Here is a 23,452-nt window from a genome sequence, read left to right on the forward strand (position 1 = left end):
CCTCCTTTCCTCCCATTTCCCTCTCTTCTCCCTTCTTTCTTCCCTTCCCCCTTCTTTTCAGTCTTTCCCCCTTTCTCTCTCTCCCTCCCCCATTACCCTCCCTCTTTTTCCACCCCTTTCTCCCCTTTTCCCCCTTTACCCCTCTTTTCATTCCTTCCTCCCTTTATCCCTTCTCCCCTTCCCGCACTTCCCCCTTTTCCTCCTTTCCCCTCTTCCCCCCTTCCCTCACTTTCCCCTCTTCCCTCTTCCCCCTTTTTTTATCCTTTTTTACCTTTTAAAACATTTTGACCCTTTTTAAACATATCTCCCTTTTTCATCCCTTTTTTTATCCCCTTTTTTCCTTTGTCTCTCTTTTTTCCCCCAGACTTCTCACCTCCCTTTTTACTGTCAGGCTTGAAAAGATGTTGCAATTCTGCCTGAAATTACCATTGTTTTGCTCTATTTTTGCCATCCTGCCACTGAGGCTGCCAGACTTCACAGCTTCCTTGTGTCAAAAAGAGAGCTGGTTGATCTCAGCCAGTTTGCTTGCCAAGGGCCATGATTTTATGAACAGGTGGGACAATGCCATCTTTTCCTTGCCGTGGGGCACTTTATTCTATCCAATCCCTGTCATTATGTTACACAAGGTGTTGTGGTGCAAGAGCAGAAACCACTCACAGCACTTTCCCTGCTGCTTTTTTCACATCTGAGAGTTTCTGTGACCACTTTCCAGGGCCAGGCAGGTGTGACCCCCCAGCTTTCCTGGAGATAGGGATCTTTTCTTGAGATTATTTTCCATGAATAAATGGAAGGGTTATTAATCCTTTCTATAGTGGCACTGTCTGGGTCAGAGCAGGAGAAGGAATTCACCATAGAATCACAGGGTTTGGGTTGGAAGGGACCTTAAAAATCATTCAGTCCCACCCCTTGCCATGGGCAGGGACACCTTCCACTAGACCAGGTTGCTCCAAGCCCTGTCCAACCTGACCTTGAACACTTCCAGGAATGGAGCAGCCACAGTTTCTCTGGGCAACCTGTGCCAGGGCCTAACCACTCTCATAGGGAAGGATTTCTCCCTAGTATCCAATCTAAATATCTTTCTTTAGTTTAAACCATTCCCCTTGTCCTAGCAAATGTTTTAATTCACATGAAATATTTTAATTCACAATGAAATTTTCTTTTTAGCCAACTCCCACACCTCAATGCTGAAGGGAAGCATGGGATGAGACCAGTGAAAGCACGAAGTGCCTCCAGTCCTGGTGTTGTTGTCCGGCCCAAGCCATGGTTTAGAGCAGGCGCAGGCAAGGGATATTCTGTTTTTCCCTGCTGCCATTAGCCTGGAGGAGCTGACAATCTAAATCTAAAATCTAAAAATCTAACAACCTAAATCTAAAGATTACTTGTTCCTCTCCATTTCTCCATCTATACCCCCTACTCAGGCAACAGGAACAGAGATCAAAGGGAGAGAACAAAAACTTCTACACTAGTGAGAGCCACTCTGTGCTGCCTTTGTGCCAAACCCTGCTATAGCTTTCCTCTGCTTCTGCCTGGTGTTAGTGCTACAGGAGGACATCAGCCTATTAAAGAGTCTTTTGCTGTGGTGTGGGGTGAGGAAAGTCAGAAATGAAAGGAATGTTTTCCTAAGACTTGCTAGTTTTATTTAGTTTGGTTCAAAATAGCCCTCTGACCAGGATTATACTAAAGTACAGCAAGACATTGCATTAAGGTGGACCTGAAACTCACTGCTTGTGATGTGGGAAAAGTTTACTGTGACACTTTCTGAGTTCTTTGAATTTTGGGATCTTGATCCTGGCTAGGTACAAATGGTGATTTTCCTGGTAACAGCAGTTGAAAATCTGGTTCTCTAGTTTGTGTGATTGTGCTGAGGAGGACCACGGCCCTGCCCTGAGCCAGGAGGTTGTGCTTTAACCCTCAGAGGTCCTTTGCAAACCACATTGCATTATAATTCCATATAGAAGAAGATTGTAAAGCTGAAGAACACAGAGATGTCCAAGAGGATGGAGAGGCCCGGTGGGCAACACAGAGAAAGGAATGATTAAAACTGACAGAAGGTGGATTTAGATTGGATAATGGGAAGAAAATATTCCCTGGTAGGGTGGTGAGGCCCTGGCACAGGTTTTCCAGAGAAACTGTGGATGCTTCGTCCCTGGAAGTGTTCAAGACCAGGTTGGATGGGGCTTGGAGCAACCTGGGATAGTGGAAGGTGTCCCTGCCCATGGTAGGAAGTTGAAATGAGATGAGCTTTAAAGTCCCTTCCAACCCAAACCACTCTGTGACTGTGTTGATCCTATAAAATGAGCTGAAAAGTAGATTGGTACATTTTGGACATGCCTCTTGTCCCTGTAGATGGGCATAGAAGCAAAGTCAGCACCCAGAACTCCTCATCTGGATATCTCCCATAAATAATTGCACAGTAACTTCATGACAAGTCAATGAAAGACGCCTATAAAATAATCCCTGTCACTCTCATCCTCCAGCAGCACAGCCAGTCAGGCTGTCAGGCTTCATGCAGCACTTGTTCCCAGTTTTCTTTGGCTCTTGGGACACAAAGCAGCCTCGGCAATGAGAGGAGAACAGACTCTGCTCTATGGCCAAGTAGGTGAAAGGCTGCAGTGGTTGCTCAGTGTAGCTTTAATGGCACAAAGAGCTTGTGTGAGAGACATAAAAGCCCTGAGTTTAACCAAATAGTCACAAGATGGGGGCAAAAAAAAGGTGAGAAACATGAAAGGAAACAAAATGTGGAAGAGGAGATGCAGAGGAGTGTGAAGTGGAGGGAGAATTCCTTTTTGCAGGAAGCACATGTAGAAGGGTGTGCCTGCTCCTCAGGGTGATGTAGAAATACATAAGCTAATGAGTAAGTCAAGGATATCATGCTAGATTAGACTGGAATGGGAAAAGAAACAGGACAAATTGGTAGTTCAGATATCTTTACACTGTGTCATGCATTGGTTTAAGGTAAAAGAAGTGGAAACCCTCAGGAAAGCGTTTTAAAAATGTAGTAAAAAACGGCCTTTTATGTGTTTGTTGTCTCATCCCTTTACTGAGTTTTATGTAGAGGTTGCTAAGACCAGGTAAGTTTCTTTTAATTTGGTTTTTAGAAAGGACTGGAGTCTCCATTAATACCTGGTTGATTTTGACATCAGCACCCAGCCTGGAAATGCACTGTAACTGTGCGGTAGTCCCCATGGATGGAGGGAAAATCCTCCTTTTCCCCCATTTTAAACTATGAGATCCATCACTTGGTATGGATAGATCCATGACATGTGGTGGGAAAAGGAGGCAGCAGGAGAGAGCAGTGAACAAGGGGTGTGTGGTAAGGACATGGGAGCAGGTACGTGAAGAGGAAAAATGGGACGGGCTAAGACAGAAAGTGGAAACTGAGAATATTGGGAGAAAAATACAGTGAGGATCAGATTTAACTGCATCTTTAGACTTTTAGATACCTTTAGCTACTCTGCCAAGGAAAAACAAATGTAAGGAGAGAAAGGATCCCATGTTTTCCCTCCCTGTCACTAGAAGAAAAGACTGAGGAGCTCTGAACTGGGTGAATAATAAATTCAAACATAGTGGGAAACAGCTAAATCACATCCTAACTAGGCTGGGGAATGGGATGCTGGAACATGGAGCCTGAGGTGAGAGTACCAGTGGTTAGGTAGGGATGCTGTAGCAGTCAATATATTTTAAATAAAGACAAAAAGCTATCTTAGATGTGTTGATATTTTATACTCTGACATATTCCAGTGTTGATGGCACTTGTTCCAGTCCTGAGAGAGTGGCTGAGAGTTGAGTAACTTTATGAGGGAAACAACCAACAAAGAAACAGAAATCCCCATTGTGCCCTGACTGGCAGGGATTCCACATTCTGCAGTGGATCTTGGGCTGGCAGGAGGATTATCAGGGTCAGGGCACAAACTGCTCTGGCTGCCAAGGAAGCAGAGGACAGAATCACACTGCTGGAGTACAGAAAGCAGCAGACACTGCAAGGTCCCACCAGGACAGGAATAAGGAGAGAAATGCTCTGTTCTGGTGCTGCCTTACAGTAGAATCTCATTTGTAATAATTTCTAATGAAAACTCTGTCCTACTAATGTTCTCCTGTTATCATCAGATTCTTTCCTTTTCTCCTTATTCAGATTTTATTTTCAAATGTATAAAAGTCTAAACAATTACTGCCTCACTCCCTCAGTTACTAATCTGAATTTACTTCTTCTGAAGGACAAAAAATAAGCTTATTTTTGTCTCATCCCTTACATATTCCTGGTTGCTTTCTCTGGCAAGATGTAAACTGCTCCCAAATCCCAATCTTCCTCTTCCTGTAATCCACACTATACTATATTAATTCTTTCCCTTTGTCATGTTTATTTTTTGCACCTAAATTTTAACACTCAGTTGTTAGGGCAGAGAATTAAGCAAATGCCTCATAAAGTTAATATGAGCTGAAGATACATAATTTATATGCAAAATCAAGAACTTATTGCTGGTGTAAAGTGTTACCAATCCAAACAAAGAGTTCTAGGTACAATACTAACTCATTTAGGCCAAATTGTCCAACTATTACAGCTCATTCCCAGTAATACAACAGGAATAGAGGAAATATTTCAAGTTTCTCCCGCTTCTTCTGGTGTTACACTAATCCTTCCAGTGGGTCCTCAGCCTGGTGCAGTGAGCTGTCAAGAGCTTCAAGCTCTTCCCTGGTAGGAGTACAATGATAAAATCAGTGTTTTTCTCCTGCATTTGCTTCATCAGCATGGCTGTTTTAATTGCACTGATGACAGCAGCTTGTAAATCACACCACCACAGTTCCCATGGGCTGTCATCTTCAGCTTTTCTTAGTCTGAACCAAAGCCAACGACTGATTCTTCTTTTAGACTTTGCTCTTTTAAACTGTATTTCAGCATTTGTTAGTTTTTCTTTAAATTTTTTTTGTGGTTTTGGACCTCATCATCTGCTATTGTAACTCATTTTCCCTGATGGTAAAAGAAAGGCTGCTCTCCTTTCAATCCATCTCCTCCTTCCCTGATTACTGGTTTACTCACCACATGCCTGAATATTTAGTGATCCCTCATCACCCAGGTCTCTTGGATGTTTTAAAATACGTTACAGCCAAATCATGGCAGTGGCATAAGGAATTTTAATACATTTTCTCCAACTTCTGGTGATCCCCAGCCATCTGAGATGCCAGAAATGATTTGCAGCCAGATCAGAAGCCTGAATCAAAGTACATCTCTTATCTCCCCTTGGATTTTGAGTGATCTTTGATAGCCTGGGGAGCTGGGTCACTGCTGGACCGTGACAGTAGATATGGAGATGGGAGTAATAGAGGTAAACAAGGAGTCAGGACACTGAAGGTCTCGTTTTACCAAGTTGTCTTCCAGCAGAGACTGTCTGGATGCCAAGAGTCACAGCTGGATGCAGGATGTTGGCCAGTGTGTAAGGCAGCTGGATTTCCCTTGCAGTCTTTATCACAAAGATCCCATTCTTGTCTCTGAGACACCCATTGAGATCCTGAGTGTGGCAAGTGCAGGAGAAACAACCACTGCTGGCAACTGGCAACTCATAGCAGGACATGAAAACTTCACTGCTTAGGGTTGGATGATTCCAGTAGCCTCCATGTCTTACCTCAGGTTGAATCCTCTGCTGAGGGGAAAACAAGCAGAGACACAGATTTTATGTCAGAAGAAGCTTTGAAGGGAATTCCAAGGATTGCTGTATAATTTATCTGAGAAAATGTGTTGATAAGGTGTTAACACCCTTTATAGCTGAAATCAGAGATTGGCATATGAGGGGAATAGGAGTGCAGTTTATCAAGCTCAGTGGCCCTTAGAAAAACAAGTTTCCAAAGGTTTAACTTGTGTAGGAAGAATTTATTTTCTTTTAATGTGTTGTATAGAAAAAATAAAACTGTCCTATGTGTTTCTCCCCCAGTATTTATGAGGAAAACTCATAAATATAAAATAAATTTAAGACTGTTATTATTTTGTGCAACAGATAATCAGAAAAAAATAAGAAACTGAAATAGTTACTGCACAGTTCTGAATATAATTGTTATATTTAAAAATATGCTAAACATTTATTAGTGTGTTTTCTGGTTATGTTGGTGAGATGGTTGAGAGCCAACAAAAAAAACAACTTAATTTTTCTGAGATCAGGAGAGAACCTTTTCTTTCACAATTGACAGTGAAAATGTGTAGAAGCTCACTGCATTAGCTGTGACATTGCTAAAGGGAAGGAAATAAGTATGTTTGATCAAGTGTTTTGCAGGGATAGAATTCCAAGATGTGATGTAGCCATCAGGTGATGCTCGGAACACGAAGGGATGCAGCCTGGTGGTTCTTTGTTTCTATGGTTACATTCAACTGGAATTGCTGTAACTAGGTCAGATTGGAAACAAAGAAATTTGGAATCAATAATGAGAGATCACAGAGAAGAATGGTGCTACTATGGAAAGGGAGGAGGGAGAGGAATGTGGGGAGAGGCATTTTAATGTACATTTGTAATTCATATCCATGAAGTCCCACGCAGATGGATTTTTAGCATCATTCATCTTCTAACACTGTTCAATAGTCTGTTGTATGAAGAATTGGCTGCAGGGTTGTTATGTCATATATACCTGTGGCAACACCTTTCCTCCCTGCATATCCAGGAAGGAGCAGCCAAATGGAGCCATAGGAACAGAAGAGGCTGTGGCAGCTGGAAGGGGGAGGCAGGACAGATGGAAGAGACGGAGGGGTTTGCAGCAAAGGGGAAACAAAACTCAGGGTAAGGAAGATGAGGCATCCTCAGCCCAGAAATAAGGAGAAACAGGTTGTGAAAGTGGTTCAAAAGAAGCAACTCGAGTGTGGGGAAGGGGAACTCCCTGGAAGCAGGTTGTAGCCAGGTGGGGGTCAGTCTCTTCTCCAGGTAACAAGGCAGGACAGGAGGAAACAGTCTAAAGTTGCACCAGAGGAGGTTTAGGTTGCATATGAGGTAAAATTTTCAAGGGTTGTCAACCCCTGGAATAGGCTGTCCAGGGCAGTGGTGGAGTCACCTGGAGGGATGATGTCATGGTTTGAGATAGTCCCCAAATCCAATTCCCTAGTTCCATCCCCCCTCCCACATGACAGATGACCTGGAAGGATTTAAAGGGCAGGCAGATGTGGCACTTGGGGACATCTTTTCGGTGGTGCCCAGCAACAGGATGAGGAGCAATGGCCATAAACTAAAACACAAGAAGTTTCACCTCAACACGAGGAATAACTTTCCATTGAGGGTGGCAGAGCAGTGGAACAGGCTCCCCAGGGACACTGCAGAATTTCACTCCCTGGAAGGATTCAAACCCCACCTGGACGCCTCCCTGTGTCACCTACTCCAGGTCACCCTGCCTTGGCAGGGGGGGTTGGACTGGGTAATCTCCAGAGGTCCCTTCCAACCCGAAAACTTCTGTGATTCCGCGACATGGGTTAGACGTGCCTCGGCAGCGCTCGTTGGTCCCAGAGACTTTATCCAAACTAAATGGTTCTGTGAATCATTCCAGCCTGGACAGCCGAGGACGCCTGTTGCGGGAGCCCGAATTCCCTCCCGTTCCGTGATGTCCACCACCAAATCCCCCACTGTCCCCGCTCCCCTCCAGCCCCCCCGGTCCCTCCGGCCTCGGGGGCGGTCGCACGGCGAGCGCAGCCCAGTGGGCGTGGGGGAATCGCAGAGGAGGAGCCGGGCCGAGCTGAGCTGAGCCCAGCCGAGCCGAGCCCAGCCGGAACGCACCGGAGCCGGGCTATGGAGTGCTCCGAGCCCGGCCGGGGGCTGCGGCGCTTCACCTGGGAGGAGATCGGGCAGCGGAACGGGCGGGGGCCGGCCCCGCAGGAGCGCTGGCTGGTGATCGACAGGAAGGTGTACGACATCAGCCACTTCTGCCGGAGGCACCCGGGAGGCTCCCGGGTCATCAGCCACTACGCCGGGCAGGACGCCACGGTGAGGGGCGAGCGGGGGAGGGGGGGATCCATCCCCGGCATCCCGGGGCGGGATGCAGGAGGGATGCGCGGGGGAGGATCACTGGGCGCGGGAACAGCAGCGAGCAGCTCGTGTTTAACACGTTTAAGGAGATACTCTGTTACACACGGACGGTGTGAATTGCCTTCTATGTGCAAAGGAATATACACATCCCGCACTTCTCCTGGGGGACTATTTTTAAAAGGAAACATTTTTAAAGGAATTACGAAAAGGAATTTCTCAAAAGTGTGCGAATAGGGCGACTGCAGCCGGGCTTCAATCTGGGGGAAGACCTCTCCCTAATTTTTGCACGCAGAGTCAATAAGACTATTAAATCTCCAGGTGTGGCACAGGCGGGTTTCACAGTGACACTGCTGTGTGTGCGCACGCAGAGTTGTTTGCAAGTGCATGGACGCACATCCAACCTCCTGGAACTTTAAAGAACCGAGCACCGTGTTTCCAAGAGATGGCACCAGAGCAAAATTATTACTGAAGGTCGTATTTCAGTCATCAAAAGAAATGAATCACTCATGCCTGGATGCCAGCAACTGTTGTGAAGCAGAGTAGATGCTGTTCGATCGAGTTGGATGTGGGGTGACTTTGTTCAGTGTCTTTCCTTCCTTAATCTGCTTATGTTTTTCACAGAAGAAAGTTAATTTCTCCAAATGTACCTATTTGGACCCAAGGGTGGGGATGGGATGTGAATCTACATCAAGAGCGGTTTTGATGGGCTACGTTTCAATTTTGTCTCTGATCAGAAAGGATGGAACATCAGATCTTCATGTGAAGATCTCATCAGATAAATATCACTTAAGGCTGAAGATGACATGTGGATTTGCACACTTCACACACACTTCATGAGTTCAGGATGCACATGTGCATTTGCAAAGCCCTATCACTGGAGCAAGTTGCCCAGAGAGGTGGTAGATGCCCCATCCCTGGAAGTGTTCAAGGCCAGGTTGGAAGGGGCTTGGAGCAACCTGGGCTAGTGGAAGATGTTCCTGCCCATGGCAGGGGGGGATAAAATAAGCTTTAAAGGACCCTTCCCACCCAAACATTCTGTGATTCTGTGATCAGAAAAGGGTCAGCACATGGTGTGAGCATGGTTGGATGGTGGGATTGCAGCCAGCTGCATTCCTTAGGTGATATCATCATTGTCACTGCTGGATGCAGTTGAACTGCTGACCGCTCAGGAACCCCTGCCAAGTTTTGTTTTCCAACAGTTTTGTCCTGGGATTGAAAAGAACAAGACTCCTCAAAACCAAGAAAAAATGGGAAGCGAAGAAAGAGCACTTTTGGTTTGCTGAATGCCTCTGGAGTGTTCTGATTTCTAGAAGGTGCAATCAGCCAACCCTTCACCTCCAGCTGGGATTGCACTGGGAGGTTTTACAGCCCCCATGGAAAGGATTGGTTTAAATGTGTGGTACCATCCTCCTCTGATCTGCCCATGTACTCCTCCCTATTTTCTTTCCCCTTTTGCAAAGAGAAAATGCAAATGTTGGTTTGCCTCTCTCTTTCCCTCCTTTATTCAGTAACCCTGAGCAGAGTGGATGCTACAGCTGACCCAGAGCTGGCAACATGAGCCAGTTTTTTAACCCCTTTCCTGACCAGAGATCTTTTAAAAGCACAATTTATTTTAAAAGCACATGATGACCTAGTAATTATAGTGATAAACAGTACATGGTGAAGGGAGATTACACAGTGACACACAATAAGCAAATATTGTCTCAGAAAAGAGGAAAAAAACATCCTTAGGTTGAGGGAAATAAATGTTGGGAGAGAAATGTGGAAAAGGGGATAAATGGGAGATCTTCAGTAGGAATTAGATGTCAAACTGCCCTGTGTGCTCAAGGGATTTGTAATTTAAATGTAGGGATAGAATGTGAGTATAACATAGAATGTGATAACAGTCACTAGTGATTCTTTTCACCTGGTTGCCATGGAGAAGGACATTACATTTAAATTATGAAAGTCATGGATTTCCCCGCCAGGGATCTTTTGAATGGTAAGGCTGGAAAAAGGCCTTTTCAGAACCATCCAGACTGAAAATGAGACAGAGAACTGAGCTTCAAATCATAGAATCACAGAATGATTTGGGTTGGAAGGGCCCTTCGGGACCATCCAGTTCTAAGGCCCTGCCATGGACAGGGACACCTTCCACTAGGTCAGGTTGCTCAATGATCATTTATGGTGTGAAGAAGGCAATAAGATTTGTGGCAGTAAAATCTGGTTGAGCCAGCTCCCTTAGCTGGGTTGCTTTCTGCTGAGTCCAGTATACCATGAAATATATTTCTTTTTCTGCCTCCTGAATGATTGTTTTTCTCCATCCTGTTCCTGTGTCTGTGTTTCAGGATCCTTTCATTGCTTTTCATCTTGACAAGACACTGGTAAGAAAGTACATGAGCCCACTGCTGATTGGGGAACTGGCACCAGATCAACCCAGCTTGGAGCCCAGCAAGAATGTAAGTGTCTTAAAAATTCGGGATCTGGGTTGAAATTGAGCTATTTAATTTCTATTGCTGGCAGCCAGAGTTCCTTGTACATGATATCGTAGTATCTCCTGGAATCACTCTGTTGGCTGAAGTTTCCCCTTCATTCTACGTCATTATTAGTATTTTCTGGTGAAGATTTGTCTCCAGGTGACCCTCAGCTTTTCCCTTTTTCATCCCTGAGGGGGAAAACTCAGCTGCTCTTTAAGTTCCTGAGGCATTTTCTGACCAGCAGATGTTTTGGGTCTCCCCACAGAAAAAGCTGGTGGAAGATTTCCGTGAGCTTCGTGCAGTGGTTGAGAAAATGGGGCTTCTCAACCCCAACCACACCTTTTTCCTCCTGTATCTCTGCCACATCCTGGTGTTGGATGTTGCAGCTTGGCTTGTCATCTGGTATTTTGGAGCATCCACGCTGCCTTTCCTCTTCTCTGCAGTGCTTTTAGGCACTGTTCAGGTAAGGAGCTGGGGAAAATAATCCCCAAACCCCACATTTGGGACTTAGGTGCTCATTGCCACAGGAGAAATTGTATCATGGACTCCCCAAAATGCTGCTTCTTCCTGGTTTCCACCAAAGGGGCAAAACTACAGGGCTGCTGTGATAGAGCAGGCTTTGCCCTGCTTTTTTCTTCCCCTATTCCATCAAAGCCCTCCTTATTCCAGCCTCCCTCATACTATGAAAGCCATGCTCCCCTTGTGAGCTCCCCTGTGCCCGAACTCCAAGGCTGTGTGCAGGGGCCAAGCCACAGCGTTCCCATGGGAACTTGCAGGGAGTTAGAGGAGAGGACAGAGCAGCTCTCAAAGCCCCAGCTATTCCTCCTGTGGCCAGCTGATCCCCTTGGAATTACAAGTACTCGGAGGAGGCAGCAGCAAGCTGCTCCTTAAAGGAGACTTTGTTGCTGATTTCAGTGCAGTTTTGTGAGGGAATAAATGCTGTTTCTTGGCATCGTGGCTGTTTTTCTCCCAGGATTTCTTTCCTTCCTCGTGAAAACAGCTATCCAGGACTAAAAGTCATTAGGCAAAGTCTGGAGTACGCTGGTTTGTAGTAAAAGAGGAGTGTTTGGATTGAGTCCTGGTAGTGGGAGTGCTCTTGCTATCCAGGGATACGTTGCGAGGAGCGTGGGAGAATAAAGCCCTTTTCAGATGCAGACCCTCCTGACACTTCTTTTTCCCTCAGCTGCACTGTTGTTTGGTTTTTTTTTTAATTCCAGGCCCAGGCTGGCTGGCTCCAGCATGATTTTGGACACCTCTCAGTCTTTAGCAAGTCCAGGTGGAACCACTGGGTGCACAAGTTCGTGATCGGCCATCTGAAGGTGGGTGCTGGGAGGGGCTGCAAGAGCAGAATGAGGAGAAAGCAAATCCAAGGAGCTGCTGGAGAGGGAGGATTAAAGGCAGAGAATACAACATTTTTAGGCCACTCTCCTCTCATCCCTTCCCACAGGGAGCCCCAGCCAGCTGGTGGAACCACCTCCACTTCCAACACCATGCTAAACCCAACTGCTTCAGGAAGGACCCCGACGTCAACATGCACCCCTTGTTTTTTGCTTTGGGAAAAACACTCTCTGTAGAGGTGAGACCTCGTAAAAGCTGGGAGGTTGCAGCAGTGGGATTCAAATTTGGAAAGCTGCAGAGAGCTTGGAGGCTACAGAGCATTTGGTTCATTGAGCAAGTTTTATATAGTGCTACTTTGCCTTTCACTAATTCCCAATATTCCTTAGTAGTACCTCAATGTTTCAATGCTTCTGAGATCTTTATATCCTTAAAATTTCACTAGAAGTTATTTCTGCTAGAAAATAAGAATGAAATATCTGCCACAATTACAAGTTCATATTTCCCTGCTGAGACACTCGCAGTGGTATGAAGATAAAATGACAAGCTGTTCTCTCTTTACCAAGCTCAGTGTGACTAATTGTAGTGATCTGGGGAATGAAGCAGCAGATGAAAAGCAAGGGCTGTCTGGAACTTTTACAATCACTGATCAAAGAAGCTATTTTGGTGGTCTCAGCCTGACAGTGGGTGTCAGAGTGGCTCCCATCTGGAGTCCAGCTCTATTTCTGGTACAGCTCAGGAGATAATTGAATGGCTTTAGCATTTGCTGTTTCTTTAAAAAAATAGTCATATAAATTCAAAATATCACTTTAAATGCTCTGATTTTCATTGAAATTAAGGGATGGGCTATTGGGAATTAGTTTAGACATGTACAGGGATATAATGGCATTCCTAAGGAAGTCAGTGACATGATCTGTTATGTTTATACAGCAAACACTGAAAAATTAGCAGTCTCAGAGGGAGGATAATCTATTCACTCTCATTCCCATGGACACAGTTTAATGTTTAGGTGCTCATTTATCTGCTTTGAAGACTAATTGCAAATAGGTAGGAGTTGTACACACTGTCATCTTTATTAATAGTATCATAGGTTATTTTTTGGAGGGGGTTTTTTCCCTGAAAATCCGTTTGGCAGCAAACTGTTCTCAGTGCCTCATGTGGGTTTCGATTTAAGCATTTTTAGGCAACTTGTGCCCTCTGTAGGGATGGAGGTTCCTGTGCAGGTCACCGTCAGTTTGCAAGGGAGTGCCCAGCCTCTTGTGCACCCAAAGCAGGGTGAAAACACATCATAGCAGCCACAGACTGAGTAATTTGCTTATTTTAACAGCTTGGTGTGCAAAAGAAGAAATTCATGCCTTACAACCACCAGCACAAGTACTTCTTCATCAGTGAGTAACCGACCCCTCTGCAGTTCTGTGGACAGCAGCCCCTTCCTTTTCCAGCCCATCTCACTGGGATAATTAATGCCTCTGCAATCTGTTTTTCCACTCTAGTTGGTCCCCCAGCTCTGGTGCCTCTTTACTTTCAGTGGTACATCTTCTACTTCGCTGTGCAGAGGAAGCAGTGGGTGGTAAGTCAGCTCCAGCACAATTTTGGACAGCAGGGGTGACTTCTCCTTGGTTTGTGGATAAATTCCATTGTAAGGAATTACTGGGAGGAATTCTGAGCTGTGTATCTCTGTGGGAATATGATTTGGGAAGTAATGTTTGCTAGGGGAGAGAGGGTACCTTCCACACAGCCTTTCTCTGTAGAAGATCCATTGGATAACAAAGGGGTTTTGCAGAAGGATGTAGTGAGACTCTGTTTTGCAAAATGATACATTAAAAATCAAGTAGCTTTCAAAAAGCCTAAAATGGAATCCTCACAGCTCAGTGTGAAGTGAAACAGGGAATGGGTAGTAGATTTTCAGAGTTTTTAGAGAGATGGCTTGTTAGGACTTTGAGGAACAGCGTGGTTTTTAGAGACTTTGGGAAAAATTCAGGAAAAAAAGAAGTTTCTTCTCTGAGATGGGGCTAGAGAGAAGGCACCCTGCTGTTTTATTCCTGCCTGGGAAGCGGGATGGTCAGGAGAAAATGACCATGAGGGGAAGAAGAGATTGCAAGAAATGTGAAGTGGAACAAAAAAGGATGAGATGGAGGTAAACCAGAGCTTGTTATTCTTTTAATTGGCTGGGGTTTTACCTTTCTCACTGCTTGGTTTCTCTTTAGATCCAGAGGAAAATAGGATGCTTTAGGACATGTTCTGGCTGGTGTTTGCCCTGTGCTGGGCTCATAAAACCAGGATAATTCCCAAGCGCAGGAATGGCTGGTGTCAGGTTGCTTTGTGATGGGGCCAGGGAGGAAGAGTCAATTAATAGAAGGAGGTTTTAAAGGGAGTGGTGGTAAATTCAGAAACCAGAAATTCTTCCTTTTAGTGAAGTTTTCTCTGTTCCCTGGACTACAGGACCTGGCCTGGATGTTGTCCTTCTACATCCGATTCTTCCTCACCTATTTGCCCTTCCTGGGGGTGAAGGGTACGCTGGGGCTCCATCTGTTAGTCAGGTATCATTCAGTTTATAATTCCAACATTTTCTTTACCCAGTTTTTTACTCAGCCTTTCTTCAGCTTCCTGGTTATCTTTCTCATGGCTCCCTGTTCTTCTCTTTCCTAATGCTTTTCGGCAAGACAGAGGTGGTTTTCTGTCTTTTGTGTCTTTAGAAGGTGGAAGGTGTGTGTAAGTCTGATCTGATCAGATGTTTGGGGTTCCTGGTGTTCATTTTGTCAAGAAAAACACAGCTTGTGTGTGTACAAGTGTTTTGTGCTGATTTGTTTTGGTTGGGTGTGAGACCTGCAATGGGTTTTTTTATGTGTTTGTGTGCACAGGTTTATAGAGAGTAACTGGTTTGTCTGGGTTACACAAATGAATCACATCCCGATGCACATCGATTATGATAAGAATGTGGACTGGTTCTCTACCCAGGTAAGACCTTGTTGATGGAGATCTGTGACTCTGAGGGGAGAAGTTACACTTCTGGGTGTGTAAAGCCCAAGGGAGCTGATCACTGAAGTGGTGGGAACTGAGAGAGGGAAACACAAGCAGCTTGTCCTCACTGTGTGGCATGATCAGTGCCAGGAAAGAGGTGCAGAAGTGATTGACACTTCAAATGCTGAGCACAGGAGTCTCAAGAGGAATAATTAAAGATGCTACAATGCCCTTCAGATAGTGGAAGGATGGTCCAGATCTCTTTTGTGCTTTGTTTTATTTTAGTTCTGAAGTCATTACAAATTTTTTTAAATTAGAGAGGTGAAAGTTGGGGTTGTTGTGGCTCATCTCACTGGGGAAGTCAAATCTGTGCTCTTAAGTCCCTAACAATCACATATCTCAGCTTGGCCATCTCTTGTGGACTGGAAAGAACTCTTGGAGCTGCTGTGTTCAGCCAGAATTCCCATGATGATGAGAAACCTGTACCTGCTTGCTGTTGGGTTTGAGAAGGGGCATTCCTAAAATAGCACTTAAAATATTACTTTTTTTTTTCTTTTCCCTCAGCTCCAGGCAACCTGTAATGTTCATCAGTCCTTTTTCAATGACTGGTTCAGTGGACATCTGAACTTCCAAATCGAGCACCAGTGAGTTGAAACATGGGTTGGGAATGCCAGGGAGTTTCCAGGAATGCTAGTTACACTAAGGCTGAAGAACCTACAAGGCTGATAGAAAAGATAATATGGGGAAATCTTGGTTCTTTGTATGGGGATGGAATGGGAACACAGAAGATTTTTGGAGCACCAGTGAGCACCACCATGGCCTCAGATAAGAGGTGCAAGGCACAGAGGTGGGAATTATCAGTGGCACGAGAGGGACCATTGCAAAGCACTGATGACTGTGACACAAATGGAGGTTGGGGCACTCCAGAGGTTAGAAGCACAGAAGAGGGCCAGGAATTCTGTAAGGTGATGACAAATGCCATTGAATTCCACTCTTGTTTTCCTGCAGCCTTTTTCCTACAATGCCAAGACACAACTACTGGAAGGTGGCCCCTCTGGTGAAGTCCCTGTGTGCCAAACATGGCATTGAGTACCAGTGCAAGCCCCTGCTCACGGCCTTTGCAGACATTGTGCAGTAAGTATCCATCCACTGTGTCCCCAAGTGAAGGGTTTTCCAGTATTATGGAGGGAAAATGGGACAGACAGGCCAGGGGAGGGGTCAGCTTGGCTCGCAGAAGAGTAGGTGGTATAGATGACTATGAAAAGAATGGGAAAACTGTGCAGCCACGGCACTGGTTTCTGTCACAGCAGACAGAAGGTGTCTGTGGGAATGACCCAATGCAGAGTTCCTTTTCCTTCAGCTCTGAAGTCAGAGGTGCATAGGATGCCAGGTCTGGTACCTCTGTCTCCAGGGAAAAGCGATGTTTCCATAAAGATGAGTTTTAACTGTCATCCATTCTTTGGTTTTTTATTCCTTTCTTCCCCTCCTTGCCCCTAGGTATTTGTTATTCCATCAAAAATTCACACTTGCTCCTTTTATTTTCATTCTAGTTAAGTAATTACATTGTTTGCTTTAACCTTCCAACCTTTGTCTGATGTAGCCCCACTGGTTTGTTTCTTCTTCCTCTTTTCAATGGGTCTGTAACCAACACTTCCTTGTCTCTGAAGGTCTCTGAGCAACCTGAGCTAAAGATGTCCCTGCTCATTGCAGGAGGGTTGGACTAAATGACCTCTAAAGGTCCCTTCCCACCCAAACCATTCTGTGATCTCCTTTGCTTTATCTCTAGGTGGAAATTCTTCCCACAAGGACATTGTATTTCATTTTCTTGTCTCTAAAGAAGTGTGGTTCTCTCTTGGCAGCTCTTTGAAAGATTCAGGGGAACTTTGGCTCGATGCCTACCTACATAAATAAGCAGCAGTGGATCCCTGCAGAGGAATTCCCCAGCCTTGCTGCCTCCCGTGGTGGTCACCGTGAAGAGGAGGCCGAGCTGGCTAAGCTAGAGGTGGGGAGAGGTGGCACCACTTGATTCCACTGATGAATGTAATTAATTTGATGGATTTTTGTAAAGATGTGCTCTTAATTCTTCTTGTGCTTCTTTCATTCCTCTTTGGTACTGAGTTATGGGGAAAAGCTGAATGGAGGAAGTTGTTCCACCAAGCTGGGGGCAGCTTTGAGACAGGGAACAGATTCCTTTCCATCTGCTGATACTTCATTTAGGAGGGGAGTTTCTTATCTAACATAGGTTTTTTGGGGTGGTTCTCACTGTGAGTGTAAGAATGCTGAGACAGCACGAAATCAAGGAATGTGGGAGTTAGTGAAATATGGAAGCTCTAGGCAATTGGGTAGGTCTAGTATTTTCAAATACCTGTTTGTAGTTAGTGAGACCCCCAAACCAATTTGTATATATGTGGGTGAGGTGGAGAAGGTGCAGGCAGCAGTACTCTGGGAATAGGACCTAACTGAGGTAAAGAAACAGGAAAAAAGAGGTTATTCCACATGCCATATTCTGTGGGAATGCTGCCCTCCACGTCTCCTTTGGAAGCCTCTGGGTTATTTGTCCGTTGGTAACATCCCATGGGGAATCTGCAAGTGGTTTCCACAGTGCCAGACTTTGGAGTGTTACAAACCCATTAGTGAAAGTCAGAAGAGATAGGAATATGTCACATCCATGCTCAGGATCCCTACAGGGGTGACTAAGGAAGCAAAAGTGTTCAAGGCTGGATTGGAGGGGGCTTGGAGAAACCTGGTCTAGTGGAAGATGTCCCTGCCCATGGAACAACATGATTTTTAAGGTCCCCTCCCATCCAAACCATTCTGTGATGATTCAGTGAAAAGGGTGATCATAATCAGTCTGTGATCACCTGAAGTTCTGGAGGGTTTTTTAAACCTCTATTAAGGGGAGACAACTCCTGACTCCTGGCCCAGGGAGCATGAGGTGTTCCTGTCAGAGCTGCAGACAAATCTAATGAAATTAGGAAAGTGTTAGGGGATGGGCCACTGTTTAAATATGTTTAACTTTTCAGTCAGCTGGGTATCCACAGGCTCATATCAGCCAAAACGTTGCTGGTTCTTCCTCTCTTGGATGTTGTGCCTTCCAAACACACCACGAGAAGGGAACATGTGCTGTGGGATTTATTGGAATAGCCTTAGTGCCTTTCCCAGGGTCTTTTCATTTACCACACCAACAATACAGATGCCAAAGCAGGATATAACACCTGCCACATCACTAATGAGGATGCTCCATCACCTTGTTACCCCAGGGATTAGTACCCAGAAGGGATGGGTTGTCTTGAGGAACATGTGGTGCTTTTGCCAACCAACATCCAAGATCAGAATGACTTGTGAAGGAATGGAAGAAATACATCTTCCCAGGCCAAGAGTGTTGTTAAGCACAGGATAAAACTGTAATGGAAATAATAAAATAATCATTAAATACCTGTTGATTAAGACCATAAATAAAATGGACCTTAGTTATTGTTTTACCTTGTTTTTTCCCTGCTCCATTTCTCTCCCTTTTATTAGAACTGTTGATGGAGGAAAGACTAATAATAAAATTCCTTATCTTACCAATTATTGCTGTCACCAGAGTAAAATATGTCTGCACTCTCTAAAACATGGAACAAATCCCCATCCACAACTGCAGAGAAAGAACTGTCATAAACCTCTTTCTCCAAAATGAGGAGAAAAGGAAAAACAAATCTACTCCTGATTTCTGGAAGCTGCATAACTTTGTATCAGAGGGCTGGAGCCCCTCTGCTCTGGACACAGGCTGGGAGAGCTGGGAGTGTTCAGCCTGGAGAAGAGAAGGCTCTGGGGAGACCTGAGAGCCCCTTCCAGTGCCTAAAGGGGCACCAAGAGAGCTGGAGAGGGACTAGACAAAAAGTGTGGCAAAAGAGGGAAGCAGAAGAAACTCCACTTGTTGCTGAAGTGGGCCATGAGTGTTCAGCAATATTGAGGTTTCTTGGGTTTGTTTTTGAATGCTCAGAGTCAGAACAATCATTATCTGGATGTTTAATTTTGAAAATAGAGATAGATTTGAGCTACTCTCTGGGCTGGGATGATCTGGGAGTTGACAGTTTTGAAGAGAATGGTCTCTCTAAGTTCTGCTTTACTGCCTAAGACTTTGGACACTCCTGTGTTTTCTCTGTTACAATAAAGAGGAAACAATACAATAAACCAAATGCCTGAATAACCAGGAAAAAGAACACAGATTCAGAGTCCTAAAGGGGAAGAGCGAAAGGGGACCTGAATCAACATAACCAGAACTGAATGTGCTGAGTTTGCTGGAAGATCTCCAGGCTCAAGAAGAGTTTTCCAGAGAGTTCTCCAGGCTCAAGAAGAACACTCCAGGCTCAAGAAGAGTTCTCCAACTCAAGAGGAGAAATACCTTATATGACAACTTCAGTTTCCGTGAGTACTCTGGATTCCTTACAGTCCACAGTAGCATATTACTCTTAAGCTAATAATACTGACATTTTACAACAATATTCAAATGCAAGTTCAAAACCCCTTTCAGGTTCTCTGGACCTGCACTGAAATACACCTTTTTGGAACAACACTGACCTCAAATTGGGCATTTAGTGGAAACCCTTTGGCTTCACAGTTCAACCTTAAAAGTGGAACCTGAATATTGTGGAATAGCCACAGGGTGGCAGTCGGGCATCAGAAGGGAAGGAGGACTCCCCAGGGAATCAGAAGGGAAGGATCAGATAAAGGGACAGACTTTTGGCAAGGGTGTGGAGGGCAGGACAAGGGGGAATGGTTTCCCACTGCCGGAGGGCAGGGTTAGATGGGATAATTGGAAGAAATTCTTCCCTGTGAGGGTGGTGAGGCCCTGCCACAGGCTGCCCAGAGAAGCTGTGGCTGCCCCATCCCTGGAAGTGTCCAAGGCCAGGTTGGATGGGACTCTGAACAACCTGGGCTAGTGGAAGGAGAGGATTTAGTCCCCAAAAACGTTCAAAGAAGAAAAAATCCATCAGGCACTTGCATGGGGTCTCTTAAAAACAGTAATCAGATGTTCATCAGGCTTCAAAGATTTTCCAGTTAAGTGGAGTGTCCTCGGACAAAGAGGTGGCTCTGACCTGGACTAAATCACTTTCTTCAAATCAGAGAGAGACATTTGCAACAATGGAGTAACTGGACTTACAAAAATGTTCAAACAGTTAAGGATGATGGGGTAATTGAAGAGGAAAATACTGTAGTTTTCCCCTTCCCAACACCCGCTCCTTTTGATTTGTTCATGGGGGGGATTTGCAATCCTTGCCCAGCTTCTGTGTGTGTGTGTTTGCTTCCATTATCCCAAATTCCTGAAGAGGTTAATGGAATTTTCTCCATCTTTAGAAAAGAAGCAGAATGGAAGATGATTGTAGATCCATGCAAGATAGATAATGGATGCAGCTGAACCCCTGGAAACAGGAGGATTTGTTACTTCCCAAGATAGTTCTTTTATAAGGAGTATAAAGGGATTTCTTAACAGGTGAGGTAGTAATGCAACACTACTCATGGGTGGGAGAGGAAGAGGATTGACATGACACTGGAAGAGAGTTCATTGACATGAACTTGGTTTCTCTGTGATTTGCATCTTCTACAGAGACTGGGATTAAGTGTTTGGAAAATGGGGAGGAATTTCCACACAGTTTTGAAATAGCAATAGAAGTAATACAGTGATGACAGTTTATATGAAATGCTGGTTAGAATTATGTTCTTTAGGCAAAAATTCCAAAAGTCTGACTGATCCATAGTAGTCTGCCTTGATTTGGTCTCCAGAACAAACCTGGCTTTTTGATTTTTGCCCACCCCAAGAAACATCTCTCTCCATCCAACCATGGTCACCGTGCCTTGAATGGGAACTTATTGCTGTTAATGCATAAAATGGAGGTTCAGTGTTTGTGCCAATAAAAATAGAATGAAAATTGCTCCACAACACTGGTTTTGAGTTGATTTTCAACTTGTCCAGTGCTCAAAAACCTACTTGATAGCCAAGCATGTGAGCAGGAGCAGAGTCTGATGCTTCCCCTATTAAAACAGGATGCTCTTAGCAGCATAATTTTTTGTGATAGCAGAATATTTTTTGTGATGCTCTTTCCCTTTTGGATTTCCTTTCTGGGGCTGGTTTTTTCGCTGTTTCACCTCTCCTGCCAAGCCTGTCTTTTTTTCCACTTTCTCTCCCTCTTCTTCTAAGGCTTTGGAAAGGGGAGGTAGGATCAGGTAAGACCAGTCTAGCAGTCTCATGGGAATATTTTAAGTTGTTCTATGCCTAGGTTAGGCTTAATTTCTTTCAAAGTTATAAATACCTAAAACATATTCTGTGTAGATATGTCTGCTATCAAGATTTAGGGAAGAGATGCAGGAAAAACTAAAGCTTCAGGAAAGATCCTTATTGTGAGAGAATGAAATTGTTGGAGCTCCCTGAGCCCAGTGAAGGAAGAGGCAGTGACTTGACCATAAAATGAGAAGTTTTATAGCAGACAGTACTTCAATCTGTCAGTGATAAAGAAATAGCAGCTGAAGTGTGAATCAATACCAGTTCAAGCTGTACAGGAGGTGTAAATTCCTAGTGCCAAGGTTAATTGCCCAAGAGCAGGGATAGATTATCCACTAAGGGAAATATCAAAATATCAAAATTCAAGATTTATAGCAGATGACTCCTTGTAAACTGTAGCAGTTGTTTGCTTTGACTCAGAAAGAGATTAGGACAGTCCTGTGGGCAGAATTATCCTAATTGGGTCACATCCTGCATAATCCACCTTTTGGGATGCACGAGTGCCTTTAAAACAACCATTTAGCTGCAGACCCAGATAGAAAGATAACTTCTTCTGGCAAGAAGAGATGCCAATGTTCTAACAAGTGAGTCTGAACTCCTCTTCAGGATCATCTCACAATCAGTTGTGAAAAAGAAACAAGATGAAGTAAGAAAAGTTGAATGTTGCCCAAGTAAAATAAAAGGTGAATGAAGATGCTGCCAATGAGCTCAGATTATGGCTTAGTCATTTTGACATTTTTCTTCTCTCTATTCTCTCTTCTTCCCTCATCCAAGTGTAAGATCAGGAACCTGTGGCTTCATTAGAAACTAGAAAGCTAAAATATTTCTGTCTGGAGCAAATATTCCAAATTACCAAAAATAAAGGAATAAATAAAACATAACAGTCTGGATAATGGTCTCTAGATTGCCTAGACAATGTCTGCCTAATAATCATGGAATCATGGAATGGTTTGGGTTGGAAGGGACCTTACAAACCATCTTGTTCCACAACACCTTCCACTAGACCAGGTTACTCCAAGCACTTTAGAGCCTTGACCACTTCCAGGGATGGTGCAGCCTCAACTTCTCTGGGCAACCTGTGCCAGAGCCTCCCCACCCTCATTTCTTCCCAATATCTAATAGGACAGGAATGGGGTGTAACTTCCATGTACTTACTCCAAGCTGGAGAGTTACAAGGATGCTTACAAGCGTTGTAGGTGTTGGCCTGGTGCTTGAGTATTTTCCTTTATCAACCAGACATTCATGTACAACTCTGGAATATCCTTTGTCCCTTGAAATGATGCTGAAAACCTGTGAGACCATGTGAGGATTCTTATATAAACTCCATATAAGAAGTATATAACATTTATGGGACTTACATCCCTTGCAAGGAGGGGAGAAACAAACTCACAAGAGCATCTTGGATTGATGAGGAACAATCTGTGAGACAGACTGCGAATAAAAAGAGTAGTGAAAAGGTCATGGAACTGCAATTAGGAATTGCAATAGTGTCAAAGAAAAATTAAACTTCAAAAGGAATTAAAGTAAGTAGCAAAAGCCCCTTCAGCCATGTAGAGGAAAAATATGACTGATGTCCTTGTGGGCAGGGTAGGATGTAGAAGTTTAAGGATGATGGACATCTCAGAGTCAAAATGCACGGAATATACAGCACAACATGTGTCTGAGGAAGACAGAGGCAGATGATGAAGGCTAGGGAATTGAATTCTGGTCAAACAGAACAGGAGGCAAGTTGTTGCAGGATTCCTGCTGCACATATTGCAGAGGTTGGAAAGTGGCCCAGGACCCATAGGAAGGACAGACAAAGGAAGGTGTTCTGTGTGTAGGCTGTGGGTGTCTTAATCCTTGCTTATGTCACTTTGTTCCTAACTAGTGTTGCACAAGTCAAGAATTAAAACAAACTTTCAAGCAGAGTCACCTTTTGGAGGGTTTTTCCTTCTGTGGATGAGCAGAATATTCAGAAGTGTGTCTGCAAGTAGTGGGAGCTCTGCACTGAGCACAGAAAATGCTATAAAATATAAATGCTAAAAAGCTATAAAAATGCTACCCAAATGTACAACAGTGGGAAAACAAAATGGGTTTGTTACATTCATTTAGCAATTTGATCTTGAATTATGCTGTGTCTTATTTTTCTTTTTAATAATATATAATGCTATCTGTGCACTTGAGAGAGAGCCTTTTTATCAGCTGTTAAATTTAGAATATACCATTTTAGATCAGCTGAATTTAGATCTTAAAGCCACAGAAGAGCCCATGGAGTTCTGGCTTCCATGAATTTGAATGATGCAAAGAGTATATTCATATTTCATATTTAATTGGAATTGCAGGTTAAATAAGAAACATAAACCAGAAAAGTACATGGTGATTGATGAAGAGATTGATATCACCCTTGTTTGAAAAGAATTTGGGGGGTGTAACTACAGCTGGTGTGTGTGAGAGAAGGTCACATCAGA

General features: G+C 44.3%; 1 protein-coding gene across 1 annotated transcript; it reads left to right on the forward strand.

The window, feature by feature from the left end:
* The first annotated feature begins 7,666 nt into the window (after positions 1 to 7,666).
* LOC135415422 (acyl-CoA (8-3)-desaturase-like) lies at positions 7,667 to 18,310 on the forward strand. Its single transcript, XM_064657106.1, has 12 exons — positions 7,667 to 7,946; positions 10,316 to 10,426; positions 10,710 to 10,907; positions 11,662 to 11,763; positions 11,892 to 12,020; positions 13,107 to 13,167; positions 13,273 to 13,349; positions 14,222 to 14,319; positions 14,641 to 14,737; positions 15,305 to 15,384; positions 15,749 to 15,874; positions 16,600 to 18,310. Exons 1-12 carry the CDS (start codon positions 7,752 to 7,754, stop codon positions 16,649 to 16,651), a joined length of 1,326 nt encoding a protein of 441 aa, XP_064513176.1. The 5' UTR covers positions 7,667 to 7,751; the 3' UTR covers positions 16,652 to 18,310.
* The last annotated feature ends 5,142 nt before the right edge of the window (positions 18,311 to 23,452 follow it).

Source organism: Pseudopipra pipra, chromosome 6, assembly GCF_036250125.1.
Source record: "Pseudopipra pipra isolate bDixPip1 chromosome 6, bDixPip1.hap1, whole genome shotgun sequence".
NCBI lineage: Eukaryota > Metazoa > Chordata > Aves > Passeriformes > Pipridae > Pseudopipra > Pseudopipra pipra.